The sequence below is a fragment of the Salvelinus fontinalis genome, chromosome 7 (genome assembly GCF_029448725.1).
Source record: "Salvelinus fontinalis isolate EN_2023a chromosome 7, ASM2944872v1, whole genome shotgun sequence".
In the NCBI taxonomy this organism is placed as follows: domain Eukaryota; kingdom Metazoa; phylum Chordata; class Actinopteri; order Salmoniformes; family Salmonidae; genus Salvelinus; species Salvelinus fontinalis.
The window spans coordinates 14,568,836-14,589,151 of NC_074671.1; the positions used below are offsets into that span (position 1 = coordinate 14,568,836).

Genomic DNA, 20,316 nt, shown 5'->3' on the forward strand with positions numbered 1-20,316 from the left:
AATGCTAATTTGTGGTAAAGCCAAATCAACTATCAACACTTCTACCAAAGATTTTTTTTATAACTAACCCATGGTAACGTTACTGCAATAAGAACAAAATCATCAGTTTTTGCTGTTAGTTGAGGGACCTACTGTCGTAATGTGGCACTGAAGACTATTGTAGTGCTAGGGTCTTCTATAATATATTGCAATGACCTGGCTAGATCGTAAAGGAACAATTGACAGTTGACTGAGTTTACGAATTCACGGTTTATTAACCCAACACCACACAACCTACAGTTTGACCGTAGCCCACGCCAAATAAATGAAAGATACCCGTACAAAGCAACCGTGACCTTTTCTTGTGAAGACCAGACGTAAGGGAAAGAACAATTGTTAAACATGAATTTAACTTGCAATGCTCCATCCCCCCGGCATCAGAACATTCCAGGCATTCCCGTGATTGGCATGTCGGACCCCGCGAACACTGGGTACTGGTAAGTACAACACAACCAACTAACAGCATAACACAACACATAGCTGTCTGTGTGGGATCGCTACAATATATACATATTTGTCGCCACAACATTGCCAAGGAGCAAGCAAGTCCTTTATGTAATTTATAGCCATATGCTTAATTTGTAGGTTGATAACAGAAATTGACGGTTAAATATGAAAGTAAATAGTTTTTATTTCAGGGTATGAGGGGAAGAGACATTACAGGCTAGCTATCCAAAATAAAAATATCAGATATCAGACCAAATGCATTAGATCTTAAACCTGCATAAACAAGTCACATCTCAACGATCTGCTGTCTTATAGCAGGTGTTTATGACACTAAATAGCCCCACACACACACAATTAGGATGCTGATCAGTGGAGGGTGCAGAGGGGAGGAAGGCTCATAATGGCTGCAAAGGAGCAAATGGAAAGGCATTAAACACATGGAAACCATGTTTGATGTATTTGATACCATTTCAACTATTCCACTCCAGCCATTACCACGAGCCTGTCCTCCCCAATTAAGGTGTCGTCAACCTCCTGTGATGCTGACCAACATAAAGCAATATATTCTGTATATTTCCAACCACTTAGGGCACACGTGTCAAACTCATTCCACAGAGGACCGAGTGTCTGCAGGTTTTTGCTTCACCCTTGTACTTGATTGATGAATTAAGGTCAGTAATTAGTAAGGAACTCCCCTCAACTGGTTGTCTAGGTCATAACTGAAAGGGGGGAAAAAACAAAAAACAGACACTAGGCCATAGCCACGGGAAAAATCTGAACATCTGAAATTAATAAAATATATATTTTTAAATCCCTAAAAGTAGTGCACTGGGCGTTTACTAGTATTAGCGGCCTGGTATAGACGTCTGTAGCTCAGGGGGAGAAAATCAGCATCTCTGCTTTGGCATAAAAGGTAGTTGTATAAAGTTGAGCTGACAGCCGTTTTGCACTGTTTCGCTATGGTTTTAGTCATCAATCTAGCATGAGTGCAATATTTTATTCATGTTGTAGAGTGTGTGCCCCCCCCCCCCCCCCCAGAAAGCTGTAACATTTGGCTTTCATCTGGAATTGTTAATTTATGTCTGAGAAAAAACACTTCTCAACCTATATGATCTAGTACACTAGTATAATAAAACATAGAAATATGATGGTATGATTTTTATTTTTATTGTGAATGATTAAGCCTTTTCATACTTTATTTGTCCATATATAATTTAGAATCTGTTTTAGGAACATCTACCCAAAATATTTCACCTTCTTTATTATTTTACCAAACATATCATGACATTAGTGATAGTCAAAATCTGTTAAATTTGTCAATGTCTCAATCAACATTTGGGCCATTTCAACAGTGTGTGTGTCCCTTCTATAGACAAGGGGAGAAGGGCTATGCAAAGGGCTCGTGTTTGTCGTCCTGAGCATATGCAATGTCTGCCTCAGACGTAAGGACATCTTTACTTATTTTAGGTTTAATGAAGTGTGTAGGTAGCATTCTTTATTGTAGAGCTATGAAAGTTGTATATTTAGAACCACCTGCTCGTGCCAAATTCAGTGTTTGCTTTGCCATGTCTGTGCTGTGAAGCAGTCAAGCTGGATAAATGTTTTTCTAAGGACCGCCCCTTTTACGCAATGTTGCAGTGAAGTGATATAAATGGATTTAATGATGCAGCCGACCACCAGAGGGAGGCAAATACATGTTTATTCGACAGAGGACGTTGACATAGTCCTAGGAAGGTCTGGATGGCCGTCTTATAAAATGGTGGGAAGTCAATAAAATAAGTAATGTAGAAAAACATATATTTTTAAGTAATTATAGTGCCTGATTTCAGAGACTGTCACCTTAATAAGAGGTTTTAATAATTAAAAACAGTATCTTGCAGGATTCAATTGTTGGAATTGTAAGAGTTGTTGCTCTTTCCCTTTCTCTGCGTTTTGTTATTCTAATGAAATCCAGAAAGAACAACCTTGTCCTCAAACATTTACATCAAAAGGTGCAAAGTTATGGTCAAAGACACAAAACATCCACATCAAATTAAATATTTTTCTTAATCAAATAACATGGAAAACAACCACTTTTTGTGCAGTATTAATTTACTATCCTTACAAACGACTTAATGTAAATGTACATTACTGTATTGTACATAGGCTGGTCATCTAGGTTAGTACCTGTCGACTTTCCATCACCATGAAGAAAAACAGTACAGTAATTTAGACATCAAATGGTTTGTGATAATGTGATGTTGCTCAGTTAGTAAAGCTTGGCGCTTGCAATGCTAGGGTTGTGGGTTCGATTCCCACGGGGACCCACCCACCCCTGCGGACCCCCCCAAAATGGTCTTACGGCTATTTACTTACTGTTGTAGCTCTTCCTCTCTTTTTGTAAGTAGTTAACTGTCCGCCAAATTTAGCTGGAATTTAGACCGAAAGGATTTGACAATGTGATTGGTTGACGATATTACATTGGCCGACGTCTCGCCTTGCGCTGCGTTGAATATCAGATCTAAACAGAAGTGTTTAACAGCACCAGTGCCACATCCTTATTATATATATCTTGTCAAACTTGAATGCAAACAGAGATCTGTTTGTCTGTATATATATATATATATATATATATAGATGCTTATGTATCCGCCCTGACTAGCATTGGGTTTATTTTGGACAGATTTTTGCGAGAGTGAAACGTCTCGCTTCGTCTCTTCCTTTCTGCTGCAAAACATACAGATTGGGATGTCTGACTGAAATACGGGACAAATTGAACTTTTTTTGTAAATTAGTGGTGTGAATTTGTTGATAAAGTGAGGGACATGATTGTTTGGTTGTAGAATGCGGGACAAAATGCGGGGTTGTCCCGCACAATCAGGGACATGCGGTCACCTATAAGGACAGGGAAGCTAATGAATGTATGTATATCATCATGGCAAAATATTTCATTCACAAGTGTTTTTTTTACAAACTACTCCCCGCTGTTTATTGTCTTAAATGAGGAAAAGTGATTATATAAATCTTTGAAATTGGTTAAATCCAAACAAGCCCTTGATCTTATATCAAGAGCTAGGAACTCAAGCATCCCGCTACACCTGCAATAACATCTGCTAAATATGTGTGTGTATGTGACGAATACAATTTGATTCCTGAATAGACCACCCTGTGTTTTTGTTTTATTACATTTGTTTATTTTATTTTTTACATGTTTTCTGTCTATTGAAATACATGTTATTTATATATGTGAATTATGCCTGTTTGATTTTTGAAAAAAATAAAAATACATAATAAAAAAAACATCCGCTTATTCCGGACTCGGCAGAGGCTACTCCTTAGTATACCTTAGTGGGCTACTCTCCTTGTAAACTTCCCAGTCTAGCGGGAAATGATGGACAGGAGGATGTTTTTACCAGTCTAGCTCTCAGACGTCAGTGCAGATCGAGGAAAGGGGATGAGGAAGTGAATTTAGACTGTTGCGACTACACTCTAACATTGCAAGGTTTAGAGGTCGTGGCCATAATAGAAATACAGCGTATATGTACTATATAAACGGTTGTCTACAATATAAAACACATCCACCGTTTAGTAAATTGCTTTGATTTGTGTATAACGGTTTAGCTACCAATATGTAGGCTACTCATATCTACTGAAATTGTACATGGCTAATTGTCTCATTGATTATTAAATATGGTATTATTACCATAATGTAATGGGGAGTAACTGTAACTGTAAATAGTTGCACGTTAACGTGGTACCAGGGGAGACTGTAAACACCTCGCATATACATATTTGTATCATTAAAAACATAATGCTATACATTATATCGATTAATACCTATTGTAGGTTAGTCGAACAGGAAGCCATGTCAGTATATACGAGACAAACAAACCATATTCAGAAGAAACTCACTAGAACAGAAGAACTGGCACTCAATGAATTAATGAAAGATTCAGCTTTGGTTATAAAACCTGCAGACAAGGGAGGTGCTGTGGTTGTTTTAGACTATGAAAAATATAAAGAAGAAATTCAGAGACAACTCAGCAATGAACGTTTCTATAGAAAACTGAGTGTTGATCCCACACAGGTGCTCCAAAGGGATATATCCTCTAATCTGGAGCCCTATTAAACCACCTTATCTCAAAACCTGAATATGAATATCTTTGCTGCAAATGTGCCATACATCCATGCTTATACATTTTACCGAAATTACACAAACCTAAAACACAACAAGGCAACTATCCAGACAGACCAGTGGTTGCAGGAATAGGCTCAATGCTAGAGCCATTGTCGAACTTTGTAGACTCTTTTATTAAATCTCATGTGCAATCATTGCCATCATATGTAAAAGACTCTATAGACTTCATAAACAAGATCTCACCAATAACGGGTTTAAAAGAAGACTGTATTTTGGTCACATTAGATGTCGAGAGTCTATATACCAGCATTCCCCATGTGGGGGGGCTGGCAGCACTAATGAATATCCACCAACAAACTTCATTCTAGAGTTGGCTGAATATGATTTGACGTATAACTATTTCAGGTTGGATGATGAATACTATCTCCAAACTAATGGAACATCGATGGGCTCTACATTTGCTCCGAGCTATGCTAACCTCTATATGGGTATTTTTAAAGAACGTTTTGTTAATAATGAAAACGAGAATCCATTTTTGAATAAAGTCCTGAAGTGGTATCGATATATTGACTACATTTTTTGTAAATGGGAAGGAACTGAAGAAGAACTGTCAGATTTTATGGCACTACTCAATGACATTGACCCTAATCTCAAATTCACTATTGAACGTGACACTCAACGTGTTCATTATCTCGATATGTGGATTGAGAAATCAAATGGAACCCTGTTTACAACTCTGTATAGAAAAGAAACGGACAGAAATACTCTATTACAGGGTGACAGCTTCCACCCTGAGCCATTAAAAAGAGGACTTCCAAGAAGCCATTTTTTAGACTGCGCCGTATATGCCACTCCACAGAGGATTATCTAGAAAAAGCAGCGGAGGTGCGCATGAGGTTTCTAAGAAGAGGCTATTCGTCACAATGTGTGAATGAAGCTCATCATTTTATATTGGAAAAAACACAAGATGAACTGCTACAAAAAAGACCCGCTAAAGCTACAGAACACTCCGTAATGTTCACAACTACATATACTTTGAATTCGCGAAAAGTGGGAGGTGTGGTCAAGAAACACTGGCATATTTTATCATCGGACACAGGCTTGCCGGCTGAATTAAAATATCCACCACGTATTGTGTATAGGAGAGGTCGCAATTTACGCTATAAATTGGTTCATGCCAACTGCCAGCCACAAAAGAAAATCAGCCAAGCTCTTTTACGCCCTCTACCAAATGGTAGCTATAAATGCAGAGGATGCGCACAGTGCAACAATATGATGAAGTGTGAATATTTCTGCCACCCACACACAGGAAAACGGTTCCAAATAAATGACATTATTACGTGTTCCACCACCCATGTTATTTACATTATTAAATGTCCATGTGGGTTCTGTTATGTCGGTAAAACCACCCGCTCTCTCAAACAGAGAATTAGTGAACATTATAAAATAAATCAGGAGAAACGACAGGGATTATCCAGTCGCTGTACATTTCAATGACCTGAAGCATGACATTTCCACCTTTAGATTTTGTGTCATAGAGAAAGTTAAGATATCAGACAGGGGAGGGGATATTAATAATACTCTGAGTAAAAGAGAATGTTTTGGGATTTTCACCCTCCAGACATTATTTTCTAAAGGACTTAATGATGAAATGCCTATGTATGTTATGTTGCGAATTTGAACATGAAATATGTGTCTCTTGTAGATTATTCTGACGTTTTTCGTACGATGTACCCAATGACTAATGAAAACTTGCTATGTCCTCATTGAGATTTTACTGTCGTGTTCAATACGCCTTATTTATACACTTTTGTAATATTTATGAAAAGCATATTGTTATATTTGGTAGCACTTATTTGTTTTTCCTTTGCCTCCAACCCCCTTCGATGTGTAGAACGGATGTGGGTGGGGCCAGGTCTACATAAGGGTACACATTTAAAAAAATCACAAAAGCTCTGACGAAGGCCGTGTGGCCGATACGTAAGCTTATTTATTATCGGTGATACTATCAAGAGCAGTGTGCGGTTTCCTTTTCCCTTCAAAACATAATGCTATAAAAGAAAATCCGAGAGAACAAAAGGAACTTGTCCACATGTCCCCCAATCCGGGCCCCCCGATGTAGCGCTGCCTATTATTGGCCAGCTCCCCGATTCAATCAGACCTATCGTGATGCATCGCAGTGAGAAGCTTGAATATCCGCTGCGGTGATTGGCCCATATGTTTGGCGCGCGTTGAAGCTACTGTGCTTGGAGTGGGCGGCGAATGTTGAGTGATAGACGGAGAGATGTTTGAATAGTGAGCCAGGTCCTTAGGTGGAAAACATTGCAATTGAGAAAAACTTAAATATAATAGTATATTTACAATAAATCCGTTAACTGCCTCAAACAATCCGTGTTATTTCCACTGGGAAGTGAAGACCAAAGAGAAGCGCCTGGTTTTGTGCAGCGAGCCGGTGTTGTTCTTTCGCTAGCTAGAGTTGGTAGTCGACTCCGCGGATGCGCGATTTCAATTTATCACCACCACCCCCTACTCTCTTGCTAACGAGCTTGCCAACAAAACAGTAGTAATTCCGATCAACGAAAGATTATTTCTCGGTGTGTGTCCAGTTGATCCCGAGTCACTACATTGAATGAGGACCGACCCCTCTCTGCAGGTAGGATACGCTGTCAAAATATAAAATTGTTCTTTCCTCAGTGAAAAACAAATAATACTAATAGCAAGTCACAACGTTATTTTCCTCTGTCTTGGTCGCTAGGTAGGGAAGGATACTACTGTTCGTTGACCCCGCTCTGGACTTGCCTGATCTGGCAGTTATCAGACATAAAGCTAAACAGTTAGCCAGCCAATGTGGAAATATGATAGTTGTACCAATTAACTCGGGTGTTTTTGCCTGCTGTGGACGGGTTTTCCTTCAATGTTTCCGCACTGACTCATGCCTGGCAACGTTTAACTTTATTGAACTTTGTAGCGTTGTCATTCAAGCCTTAACGTTACTCAGTTTCCGTTATGTCAAGGCATACATTCACAATAATCAGAATTATTTGGTAGGATGGGTTGAAATACACTTAGCTAGCTTCATATGAATTGGCAAGTTTGCTTGATACTAGCTACGTTGAAAACCACTGTTAACTACAATTCTGTCAAATTGTCACATTTGACATGACAGCGATTGATTTGGCGATGGCAATGACATCAAAGCGGTTTGATGAACAAAGAAAAATCCAATGTGTGTCACTAGAGACAGTTGAGAGGGTTTTGACTAGGTGTTATACAACTACGACCGGAAGTTACTTTTTCGTAGCAGGTTAGAATAATTCACTCAGCAGGTTACTAGTAGGAGATTTAGTGGTCTTGCGCTAGTGTAGTACAGCATTACCTTATACGATTGTTAATTGTACTCTTCGTCTTAATATTGAGACCCTCATCGAACATCTGAACGTGTTTGTATCGAACTGTTAAACAAAGAAAGATTCGAGTAGCGCCGTAGCCCAGCGGCTTAAAACGTTTGACCTATAGCCTAAAGGTCGCCTGTTCCAATTCGGACCGGGTGTTGGGGAAATTGATCTGGCAACTGTAGAACTGCTGGGTTCACTTCCTCCTCACAACAACCCCCAACCGTTGCTCTCCATCCAGGGGTGCTGCACTGCAGCTTGACCCTGTGTTCCTCTCAACTTCATGTCTGTATGAGGTGTGCTGTCTGGGTTGAGAAATGACAGCAGAATACGTTGTTTGTTTCCTGTAACTATGGTCAAAGTAAAGTTATATTGTGTAAACCTACTGCGAGTCATTCTCTGCTTAGAAACCCTAGACATCAGTATCCAGTGTGGTGCCTGGTGGTGTGTGATGACAGGTTTCCATGGCAGCCCGTAGAGTGTATGTGTCCTCAAGGAAGGAGATCTGATTGGATTAGACCAGGCCCACCCAGGCTGGTCAGATATGACAATGTCAGGGCAGATGAACAAAAGGAGACTCTAGTTCCTCTACCCAGAGCTATAGGCAGTATTCTTTCTAGTAGTGTGTCATCAGTATGTGGTTTTGACCAATCAGACAGCAGTCTTGAAGCAGACACATGATTTCTGCAGCTTGTGAACTCAGGCCATCTCCAACATCCATTTCTCCAGGACTTCTCTACTAAAGCAGATGCTATTATGGAGGATGCAGGACTGTGTTTGGGACTGAGCCTGTGATGGAAGCCAAAGACTGATTTTGTGAATTCTGTTTTACCCCAAGTAAATGTACAATAAAGACTTTGAATGTGAATTAGAGACATGAAACAAGAAGTTAGTTGGCCTGGCGTTGAATTTCTCAGTGCGTCTGTAGAACGGGTGTTGAGAGATGGGAATCGAAACTAGAACGACCGTTCATGACTCTGGAAATAGACTCTGCCCCTTATCAACATGTACAATGATGAACAATGGTGTCCAAAGTTCCGTTGGGTTTTTGTAAAATGTCAAATCTCAGCCCTTAGTGCGGAAGCATAGCTCTTAGCCTTTTCTCCTGTACTGTGCATGATTGTAAAAGCCTGTGTTCCAGGTTGACCATGGTGCTGACAGGGAAGCGGTCTGTGAAGGGACCAGTGGGTTGGAGGAGGAGGGTGAAGTGTGAGTACATGAGGCTACGCTTCAGACGGGCCGACGAGGTCAAGGTACACACGCACACACACGCACGCACACACACGCACGCACACACGCACACACGCACACAGAGAGAGGTTTCTGACGGTGCGTTTTCTCCTCCCTAGAGTATGTTTAACTCTAACCGTCAGAGGATCTTGGAGCGGACAGACATCCTGAATGCTGAGTGGAAGTCCAGGAGGATCCAGCCCCTTCACATCATGACATCTGTTAGCTCCTTACGAGGGACCAGAGAGGTCAGCGTGCACTTCACTCACGCACCTAGCAAAGATATTGTAAATCCATGTTTTACATGCTAACAGATGTCCGTTTTTTAAACATCAGTTTATTGTCTTTCACCATGTTTCACCTTTTACAGTTCTTCACCAGTGTGACTTGTCTGAGTTCTATAATGTGTATATTGTCTCCTACAGTGTATGGTGGACAGTGGTTTCTCCGAGTTCTCCAAACAGGTGATCCCTCTGAAGACGCTCAACGCTGTGGCCTCTGTACCTGTCATGTACTCCTGGTCCCCGCTACAGCAGAACTTCATGGTAAACATAAAAACACACAAACTGTGCGATACTAAGCATGTTCTGACACGTGCGCTGGAACTGTAGTTATCCAATCTGATGTAGTAGTCTAGTCCCGGCTTGATGATAGTGATTTCTTAAACTTTAATGGAGTTGTTCGGACACATCTGGCCTACTGACTCGCTACTTCTACCTACAAGGCAGGCCAGGTGTGTGTCAGTAGGCCAGGTGTGTGTCAGTAGGCCAGGTGTGTGTCAGTAGGCCAGGTGTGTGTGTGTGTGTGTCAGTAGACCAGGTGTGTCACCTTGCCTATTGACCCACCTGGCCTATTGACCCACCTGGCCTATTGACACACCTGACCTGCCTTGTAGGTAGAAGATGAGACGGTTCTCCACAACATCCCCTACATGGGAGACGAGATTCTGGACCAAGACGGAACCTTCATAGAGGAACTCATCAAGAACTACGATGGCAAAGTTCACGGAGACAGGGGTAAGACACTGTTTTATATTAGCACGTTTTGATTTGATGTGGTGTCATGTTTAATGACTGGTGTGTCTGATTCCAGAGTGCGGCTTCATTAACGATGAGATCTTTGTGGAGCTGGTGGGGGCCCTGACCCAGTACAGTGACAACGAGGAGGATTTTGATTTTGATGAAGAAGAGCAGGAGTTGAAGATGGAGCTGTGTGAGGGGAAGGACCACATGGTTGAGGATCCCCACCAGGAACCCCTGATCAACACTGAAAGTAAGGCAGACTGCTTCTAACCAAGAATAGAAATTAGCCTTATCCCAAAATGATTCCCTCTCCCCTTTATCTCACCTAGTTCCCTTCCCTAGGTTATCTCAGGTCTTGATCTCTCCTTACCCTCCTGTGTCCTGTGTGGGCTGACGCAGTGACTGTTTTTTAAAGAAGTTGTGTGTGTGTATCCCCTATGTGTTCTCTGCTTGCAGGCCAAGGCAGCAGTGACAGTTCCAAGAAGTTTCCGTCTGATAAGATCTTTGAGGCCATTTCCTCCATGTTCCCTGATAAGGGCTCCACAGAGGCACTCAAAGAGAAGTAAGTACTCCTCTGTGTGTGTGTGTGTCAGTAGTGCATATTTCTGTTTTGTCTGTACTATAATGAGGTGTGTGTGTGTTATCAGGTACAAGGAGCTGACAGAGCCCCAGTTGCCCGGTGCATTGCCTCCAGAGTGTACTCCTAACATGGACGGTCCTAACGCTCGCTCCGTTCAGAGAGAACAGAGTCTACACTCCTTCCACACACTGTTCTGCCGACGCTGCTTCAAATACGACTGCTTCCTGCACCGTGAGTGTACGGACACGCTTTGTCTCTCCCCATTTAGACTGTTCTGCACTACCCCTCTTTGACTTCACTGTGACCACTCATCTCTCTCCTCTGTCTCTCTCTCCAGCCTTCCATGCGACGCCTAACACCTATAAGCGTAAAAACATGGAGAATTTGTTGGACAGTAAACCCTGTGGTGACGAGTGCTACATGTACCTGGTGCAGGCAAGTACACACACACACACACACACACACACACAGAGAGACACCTCCAGTTCTGATTGTTATTCTGTGGTGGTTGTCTAGGATGGTTTGGTGAGGGAGTACCCTGACGGTATGGAAACCGAGAGGTCCAAGACTCTTTCCAAAAGCCCCGTGATCTGTCGCCAGGGACGACCCAGCGGCAACAGCCGGCCCAGCACACCAACAGTCTCCACGGATACCAAAGACACGGACAGCGAGCAGGAGGGGAAAGATGATGATGATAAGAAGGACACCACCAGCAGCTCAGGTACACATACACACACACACACCCACCACCACACGCCCACCAACACACACACCACCACACCACCGACACACACTAACCATTACCGTGTGTGTATTCTAGAGGGTAACTCACGGTGCCAGCCTTCAGAGAAGTTGAAGCTGACGTGTGACCCTCAGGTTGTTGATTGGAGCGCTGCCGAGGCTTCACTCTTTAGGGTTCTCATCGGAACCTACTATGATAACTACTGCCCTATAGCACGACTCATAGGAACCAAGACCTGCAGACAGGTGTGTGTATCTATCATCACAGCACCTATGCTGAAAGTCATTTTCTCTCTTTCACATTTCTTACATTTACCCCCCCCCCCCCCCCCCCCCTTTGAACTCATAACGTTGTGTGCTAACTTGGCAGGTTGTATATTGTCTAGTAATGTGTGTCTCTAGGTCTACGAATTCAGAGTAAAGGAGTCTAGTATCATCGCTCGTGCTCCGACTGAGGACGAAGACACGCCCCCTCGCAAGAAGAAGCGCAAACACCACAGGTAACACGGAACCCAAACCGGCTGCTCGCGTGCTCCATCGTGCTCTATCGTGCATACATTTATTTAGCCCCCCCACACCAAACGCGATCACGACACGCATGTTAAAATACTTTCAAAACAATGACATTAATTTGGGGACAGGTCTAAAAGCATTAAACATGTATGGTAATTTAGCTAGTTAGCTTGCACTTGCTAGCTATAGTTAATTTGTCGTATTTAGCTAGCTTGCTGTTGCTAGCTAATTTGTTTTGGGATATAAACATTGAGTTGTTATTTTACCTGAAATGCACAAGGACATCTACTTTGACAATTAATCCACACACAAAACGGCCAACCAAATCGTTTCTAGTCATCTCTCCTCCTTCCAGGCTTTTTCATCGTTTAACTTATATGGTGATCGCATCTAAACTGTCATTGTATTACCACGACTACTGGCAAAACAGTTCGTCTTTCAATACCCACCCACGTGGGTATAACCAATGAGGAGATGGCACGTGGGTACCTGCTTCTATAAACCAATGAGGAGATGGGAGAGGCAGGACTTGCAGCGCGATCTGCGTCAGAAATAGGAATGACTTCTATTTTAGCCCTTGGCGTCACGCGCGCAATAATTGGTCAACATGGATTTCTAAATTTATTTTGCGACGCTCGCGCACGCGATGTGTCCGGTCTGGTCAGCATGTAAGCCTTGCCCAAAATATAGACTGACTGCTTGAGGGTGCACTAATGGGGCGACTGAGAAGGGTACAGTCGGAGGATCTGGTTGTCAACTTTCATGGAAAATACATACTAACTTACTGGTGGTGGTGTTTTCAGGTTATGGGCCACTTACTGCAGGAAGATCCAGCTGAAGAAAGGTGACGATTGTCTCCATCTCTCCTAGCATTGGAACCTTCACAATACTCTGTTAGCTTGCGGCGCCACACAATCTTTGAATGTGTTGTGGTCAATGTGACGAGTTTATGACTAATTAATTTTTTGTTGCAAGTTGCTGACCTGTGCTTGAACCCTTCCCCTGTAGATGGCTCGTCCAACCACGTGTATAACTACCAGCCATGTGACCACCCCCGCCAGCCCTGTGACTCCTCCTGCCCCTGCGTCACCGCTCAGAACTTCTGTGAGAAATTCTGCCAGTGCAGCTCAGAGTGTGAGGACATTTTAAATACTTTATTTCCATACAATATTACATTGCAGATGACCAGTTTCTGTGACACGCTCACTCTAACTGTCTGTCTGTGTGTAGGTCAGAACCGTTTCCCAGGATGCAGGTGTAAGGCCCAGTGCAACACCAAGCAGTGTCCGTGTTACCTGGCGGTCAGGGAGTGTGACCCTGACCTGTGTCTGACCTGCGGAGCCGCTGAACACTGGGACAGCAAGAACGTCTCCTGTAAAAACTGCTCCATACAGAGGGGAGCCAAGAAGGTAACACACACACTCCCAGTATGGATCGCATTGTCCAGCTGTACAGGACTTTTCCTTTGTTGGTTTGGAATCTGTTGCTCACTATTTGGCCCCCACCTCTCAGCACCTGCTCCTAGCGCCGTCTGATGTCGCAGGCTGGGGCATCTTCATCAAAGAGCCAGTTCAGAAGAATGAGTTCATCTCTGAGTACTGTGGAGAGGTGAGGCTCAACTCTGTCTGGGTGATGGCTTTTGCCTGCTTGTGATGTACAAACCTGTGGAAAATAATTGTTCTGTTTGTTGATCCTGTGTGTGTGTGTTTCTCTCTCTCTCTCTCTCCCTTCCTTGTAGATAATCTCCCAAGATGAGGGTGATCGCAGAGGGAAGGTCTATGACAAATACATGTGTAGCTTCCTGTTCAACCTCAACAATGGTAACACACACACAAAAGTATTGAAATACTGTTTTTGTTAAGTGGGAGGGCAAGCTAACCCCCCCCCCCCCCCCCCCCCCCCCCCCTTCCCCAGACTTTGTAGTGGATGCTACTAGGAAGGGAAACAAGATTCGTTTCGCCAACCATTCCGTCCATCCCAACTGCTATGCAAAAGGTCAGACAGCCCCTAAAACACTTTCATTAGTTGATTTTGTGTGAATGTTTCCCAAAGGGTCAAGATGAGAAAGTATCCTACAGCATTGTTTAAACCACCAGATGTATATCAGCTGATCCAGCCAGTCTGGTGTATATAACTTAATACACCGGCAGATGGGACCAACAGACGTAACACTCTGATGCAGCGTTTGACTGATAAGACCTCTGTATTGTGCTGACTGTCTCCTCTCTCTGCAGTGATGATGGTGAATGGGGACCACAGGATAGGGATCTTCGCTAAGAGAACCATCCAGACTGGAGAGGAGCTCTTCTTTGACTACAGGTCAGTCTATCAGGGTTACTGACCAGCCAGTCTGCAGCCTGGCGGCCGGGTCAACAGGGTTACCGACCAGCCAGTCTGCAGCCTGGCGGCCGCGTCAACAGGGTTACCGACCAGCCAGTCTGCAGCCTGGCGGCCGGGTCAACAGGGTTACCGACCAGCCAGGCTGCAGCCTGGCTGCCGGGTCAACAGGGTTACCGACCAGCCAGTCTGCAGCCTGGCTGCCGGGTCAACAGGGTTACCGACCAGCCAGTCTGCAGCCTGGCGGCCGGGTCAACAGGGTTACCGACCAGCCAGTCTGCAGCCTGGCGGCCGGGTCAACAGGGTTACCGACAGGCCAGTTTGCAGCCTGGCGGCCGGGTCAACAGGGTTACCGACCAGCCGGTCTGCAGCCTGGCGGCCGGGTCAACAGGGTTACCGACCAGCCGGTCTGCAGCCTGGCGGCCGGGTCAACAGGGTTACTAACCAGCCAGGCTGCGGCCGGGTCAACAGGGTTACTAACCAGCCAGTCTGCAGCCTGGCGGCCGGGTCAACAGGGTTACTAACTAGCCAGTCTGCAGCCTGGCGGCCGGGTCAACTAGGATCGTATTAATCAGCACGTGTCCATGTGAATACTCTGAGGAGGGTGTCGATTTCCTTCCCCGTTTGGTCTCAATGACTAACTCTTAAGGTACAGGGCCTCATTGACCTCTTGACTTTTTCCACATTTTGTTATGTTACAGCCTTATTTTAAATGTGATTAAATGTTTTTTTTCCACTGCCTCATAAATCTACACACAATACTAAATAATGACAAATCAAAAACAGGTTTTTAGAAAAGTTTGCAAATGTATTAAAAGCAAAAAACTGATATCTAATTTACATATGTATTCAGATCTTTTACTCAGTATTTTGTTGAAGCACCTCTTGGGTCTGATGCTACAAACTTGGCACACCTGTATTTGGGGAGTTTCTCCCATTCTTCTCTGCAGATCCTCTCAAACTCTCAGCTTAGATGGGGAGCGTCTCTGCAGCTATTTTCAGGTCTCTCCAGAGATGTTCGATCAGGTTCAAGTCTGGGCTCTGGCTGGGCCACCCAAGGACATTCAAAAACTTGTCCTGAAGTCACCCCTGCGTTGTCTTGGCTGTGTGCTTAGGGTTGTTGTCCTGTAGAAGGTGAACCTTCACCCCAGTCTGAGGTCCTGAGTGCTCTGGAGCAGGTTTTCATCAAGGATCTCTCTGTACTTTAGTCAGGATCGAGGGAGAGATGAACAGAGCAGTCTCCCAGTCCCTGCTGCGAAAAATATCCCCACTGCATGATGCTGCCACCACCATGCTTCACTGTAGAGATGATGCCAGGTTTCCTCCAGATGTGACGCTTGGCATTCAGGCCAAGGAGTTCAATCTTTGTTTCATCAGACCAGAGAATCTTGTTTCACATGGGCTGAGTCTAGGTGCTTTTTGACATACTCCAAGTGAGCTGTCATGTGACTTTTACTGAGGAGTGGCTTCCTTCGGGCCATTCTACCATAAATGCCTGTTTGGTGAAGTGCTGCAGAGATGGTTTCCTTTCTGGAAGGTTCTGTCAAAGTGAACATCGGGTTCTTAGTCATCTCCCTGACCAAGGCCTTTCTTCACCAATTTGCTCAGTTTGGCAGGGAGGCCAGCTCTAGGAAGAGTCTTGGTTGTTCCAGACTCATTTCATTTAAGATTTTTTGTCTAATCAATTGAATTTACCACAGGTGGACTCCCATCAAGAGAAACATCTCAATGATGATAAATGGGAGCAGGATGCACCTGAGCTCAATTTTGAGTCTCATAGCAAAGGGTCTGAATACTTTTTTTATTTTTTACATTTGCAGAAGTTTCTGGACCTGTTTTTGCTGTGGCATTATATATGTGTGTGTGTGTGTGTATTGATGAGGGGGAAAAAGTAATTTTAATAAATTTTAGAATGAGGCTGTGGAAAAAGTCAAGGGGTCTGAATACTTTCAACTGGAAACCTAGAGTGCATTCGGGTCTATGGACATGACTGTAGACCTCTGTCGCAGCGACCTCAGGAACGTTCTGTCGTCCGACATCAAACGTGTCATCGTTATGAAGAAGTATAAACCCAAAACGACAGTCTCTGCATGACCTCAGCAGCCTGGTGTTCCAAATAGCATACTTGCTCTATTTCAGGGGTATTTATCTCTTACCCTACAAGGTCCGGAGCCTTCTGGGTTTCTGTTCTACCTGATAATTAATTGCACATACCTGGTCTCCTAGGTGGAAACCAGTCCCTTTTATTAGTGGTCCAGAGTTGAGTTTGAACTGCAATAAACCCCTCGGTTTAAAATGAAATGACGTAAATGTCAATTTAGCAAGACAGGCGACTAAAAGCAACTTTTTAAACAATGTTTTGGTTTGTTGTTAGCTCGTTAATGACCCAAGTATAGCTGACAGGGTCTTAACTGCAGCCACTTTTTATTCATTGAGGAACATAAACCCACAACATTATTTACAAGGTAATGGCGAGCTTACAGAAAACGGCTTACAGTTGTGAGTGACTAAAGTAAAAGCAGGTAATGCTACTGCACTATTTCAGACCTCCAGCACATTCTCTGCACAGATGGATTTGGTCTTGTTGCTGTAGCAGCCCAGTAACCACGACAATGAATGTTGCAACAGTCGCAGAGACATTCACTTTCTTCATGCCTGTGACACAAGGAAACTGACAGTCTTCAGACATTCCTCCGGATTATAAATGAAGTCTTTTAACCATCAACACTTGTCGCATTCTAATTGTCTACTGACATGACGTTAGAGTAACTGTAAACCCGGCTTTTATACGTGCGCTTACACTCACACGCTTTGTGGTTGGTTTGACATCTCTAGCTAACTGGTCATGTTTCTCTCTCAGGTACAGTCAGGCTGATGCTCTGAAGTACGTCGGCATCGAGCGGGAGTCAGAGATACCATGATCCCCTCTTCTACCTCCTCTGGATCAACACAAAGCCCTTACACAAACACACACACACACACACACACACACACACACACACACACACTCTCTTCAGGAAACCCAAACGACTCTTTGTCGGAATCCTGGGGTGCTTCAAGAATTTTGGAAAGTCTCTTTTTCTCACTTTGAATAATTTTTCTACCAACAAATCTACCCGTTCTCTGGGATTTGTGAGCCTCTTGGTAACTATGGTCACTAGAACGTCCTTCCTGTTTACAGCTAACAAACATTAACCGTTCTTAATAAATCCACTGACTGGTTCTCTTTAGCTCTGTGATACTTTTTTTATACTTGAGGTCAATCCGAATGAATGCACACATTATTGACTCTGAAATCACAACTGGTTTTAAATCTTTTACTGGGACCAAAACTCTTTTTCTTTAGGGCCTGGCATTAGCCCCTGACCACCAGCTAGACTAAATGTGGATTAAAAAGATCTCAGTGACTGGTGATTCCCCACTCCCTTATCTAGTGTCCAACCCTTGGTCTCAGACCCCACAGACACACACTGGAGTGCCAGAACACTGTTTTGGGACTATAGCCTGATAACGGAGGTCAAATCAAATTGTATTGGTCACATATGCACATGGTTAGCAGATGTTAATGCGAGTGTAGCGAAATGCTTGTGTTTTCTAGTTCCGACCATGCAGTAATATCTAACAAGTAATCTAACAATTCCACAACACCTACCTTAAACACACATCTAAAGGGATGGAATAAGAATATGTACATATAAATATTTGGATGAGAAATCAAAAGGTAAAATACTGCATAGTTTTCTAAGGACTCGAGACGACCATCTCTGTCGCGCCATCTGAGCTTGGTGACAGTGAAAGGATGAGTGATGACCAGCTGAACTACCTGTGTTTTCTGTGACTACATCTGAGCTTGGTGACAGTGAAAGGATGAGTGATGACCAGCTGAACTACCTGTGTTTTCTGTGACTACATCTGAGCTTGGTGACAGTGAAAGGATGAGTGATGACCAGCTGAACTACCTGTGTTTTCTGTGACTACATCTGAGCTTGGTGACAGTGAAAGGATGAGTGATGACCAGCTGAACTACCTGTGTTTTCTGTGACTACATCTGAGCTTGGTGACAGTGAAAGGATGAGTGATGACCAGCTGAACTACCTGTGTTTTCTGTGACTACATCTGAGCTTGGTGACAGTGAAAGGATGAGTGATGACCAGCTGAACTACCTGTGTTTTCTGTGACTACATCTGAGCTTGGTGACAGTGAAAGGATGAGTGATGACCAGCTGAACTACCTGTGTTTTCTGTGACTACATCTGAGCTTGGTGACAGTGAAAGGATGAGTGATGACCAGCTGAACTACCTGTGTTTTCTGTGACTACATCTGAGCTTGGTGACAGTGAAAGGATGAGTGATGACCAGCTGAACTACCTGTGTTTTCTGTGACTACATCTGAGCTTGGTGACAGTGAAAGGATGAGTGATGATCAGCTGAACTACCTGTGTTTTCTGTGACTACATCTGAGCTTGGTGACAGTGAAAGGATGAGTGATGACCAGCTGAACTACCTGTGTTTTCTGTGACTACATCTGAGCTTGGTGACAGTGAAAGGATGAGTGATGACCAGCTGAACTACCTGTGTTTTCTGTGACTACATCTGGTTTATTCCAAAAATCATCTTCTGTCTGTTTCACTTGTTTCAATGTTTTGATGATGATGATGATGATGATGATGATGACCACCTGATGGATGCTTGGATGCACTCTGTTCTAGATGATGATGATGATGATGATGACCACCTGAGAGATGCTTTGATGCGGTCTCTGTTCTAGATGATGATGATGACCACCTGAGGGATGCTTTGATGTGGTCTCTGTTCTAGATGATGATGATGATGATGACCACCTGAGGGATGCTTTGATGTGGTCTCTGTTCTAGATGATGATGATGATGACCACCTGAGAGATGCTTGGATGCGGTCTCTGTTCTAGATGATGATGATGATGATGACCACCTGAGGGATGCTTTGATGTGGTCTCTGTTCTAGATGATGATGATGATGACCACCTGAGAGATGCTTGGATGTGGTCTCTGTTCTAGATGATGATGATGATGATGACCACCTGAGGGATGCTTTGATGTGGTCTCTGTTCTAGATGATGATGATGATGACCACCTGAGAGATGCTTTGATGCGGTCTCTGTTCTAGATGGTACTACTGCAAGGACAATGGCATGTTTTGTCACATTGAATCTTCATTGACGTTTTGTAAATGCCCCCAGGTATCTACTCATGCCGTACCTTGCATCTTCTTTGAACACTGAATAGTCACTTGATTAGAGCCCTTAAGTGCTTATTATTGATTGATGTAGCCTCAATCTGTTCATGCATGATGAAGGTTCCATGTTTAGTCTGGGGAGACCTCCCAGCTACTGTAATATAGTGACGCCTGCTGCTAGTGAATACTGCAGATTTGAAGCAAAACGACCAGCCTTGAATCACGGACTGCTCCTGTCTCCTGTTTTTACAACTAACTTATTGTGTCAACTTTACCGGCAGCTGGGAGGGCTCTGTAAAGGCCTACGAACAGATATCGATGACTGACGGTTGTGTTTAGTGGATGGGTGAAGTCAGGAGACTCTTGTTTTAAGTATGTTGCTCATGTTAGGACAGGGCTGGGGAACTCTGGGTGATGCATTGATCCAATGATTCACAGATTGCTCAGACACAAACCTGGTTGCCCAGGTCTAAATCAGTCTCACTGGAAAACCAGCAGACACAGCAGCTCCTGAAGATTAGTGTCAGACGGAAGAGGAAGAGAGACATCCCACTCCCTCGTTGTTTCTGGTTCATATACCGTCAGTGAACTAAGTAGACCAGACCCAGTCGCTATCCCTTTGGTGTCTATGGGGGAGACATCCCTTAAATAGACCGCAACTGTGACCATTTTCTTCAATGGTAAA

General features: G+C 43.7%; 1 protein-coding gene across 4 annotated transcripts; it reads left to right on the forward strand.

Annotated features, from left to right (window-relative positions):
• Positions 1-208: 208 nt before the first annotated feature.
• Positions 209-17,648, forward strand: LOC129859023 (histone-lysine N-methyltransferase EZH2-like). Of its 4 annotated transcripts, none has more exons than XM_055928330.1 (20): positions 209-476; positions 9,137-9,248; positions 9,345-9,473; positions 9,651-9,770; positions 10,121-10,241; positions 10,318-10,497; positions 10,704-10,809; positions 10,895-11,064; positions 11,165-11,262; positions 11,344-11,548; positions 11,648-11,814; positions 11,971-12,068; positions 12,885-12,925; positions 13,090-13,215; positions 13,312-13,490; positions 13,594-13,689; positions 13,820-13,901; positions 13,996-14,076; positions 14,316-14,400; positions 17,279-17,648. In XM_055928330.1, the coding sequence occupies exons 1-20, from the start codon at positions 382-384 to the stop codon at positions 17,337-17,339; spliced, it is 2,352 nt and encodes a 783-aa protein (XP_055784305.1). In that variant the 5' UTR covers positions 209-381; the 3' UTR covers positions 17,340-17,648. The 4 variants fall into 4 exon arrangements, with proteins under 4 accessions (XP_055784305.1, XP_055784306.1, XP_055784308.1 ...); XM_055928331.1 differs by having other exon boundaries at positions 10,895-11,058; XM_055928333.1 differs by having other exon boundaries at positions 213-476; positions 9,137-9,204.
• Positions 17,649-20,316: the final 2,668 nt, after the last annotated feature.

What these genes read in the sequence shown, in the direction of transcription:
- LOC129859023 (XM_055928330.1), top strand. Translation starts at nt 382, where the DNA reads ATGAATTTAACTTGCAATGCTCCATCCCCCCGGCATCAGAACATTCCA. An exon ending in AAGAAGCGCAAACACCACAG is followed by an intron (nt 12,069 to 12,884) that starts GTAACACGGAAC and finishes TGGTGTTTTCAG; the next exon opens with GTTATGGGCCACTTACTGCA. An exon ending in TCTCTGAGTACTGTGGAGAG is followed by an intron (nt 13,690 to 13,819) that starts GTGAGGCTCAAC and finishes CCTTCCTTGTAG; the next exon opens with ATAATCTCCCAAGATGAGGG.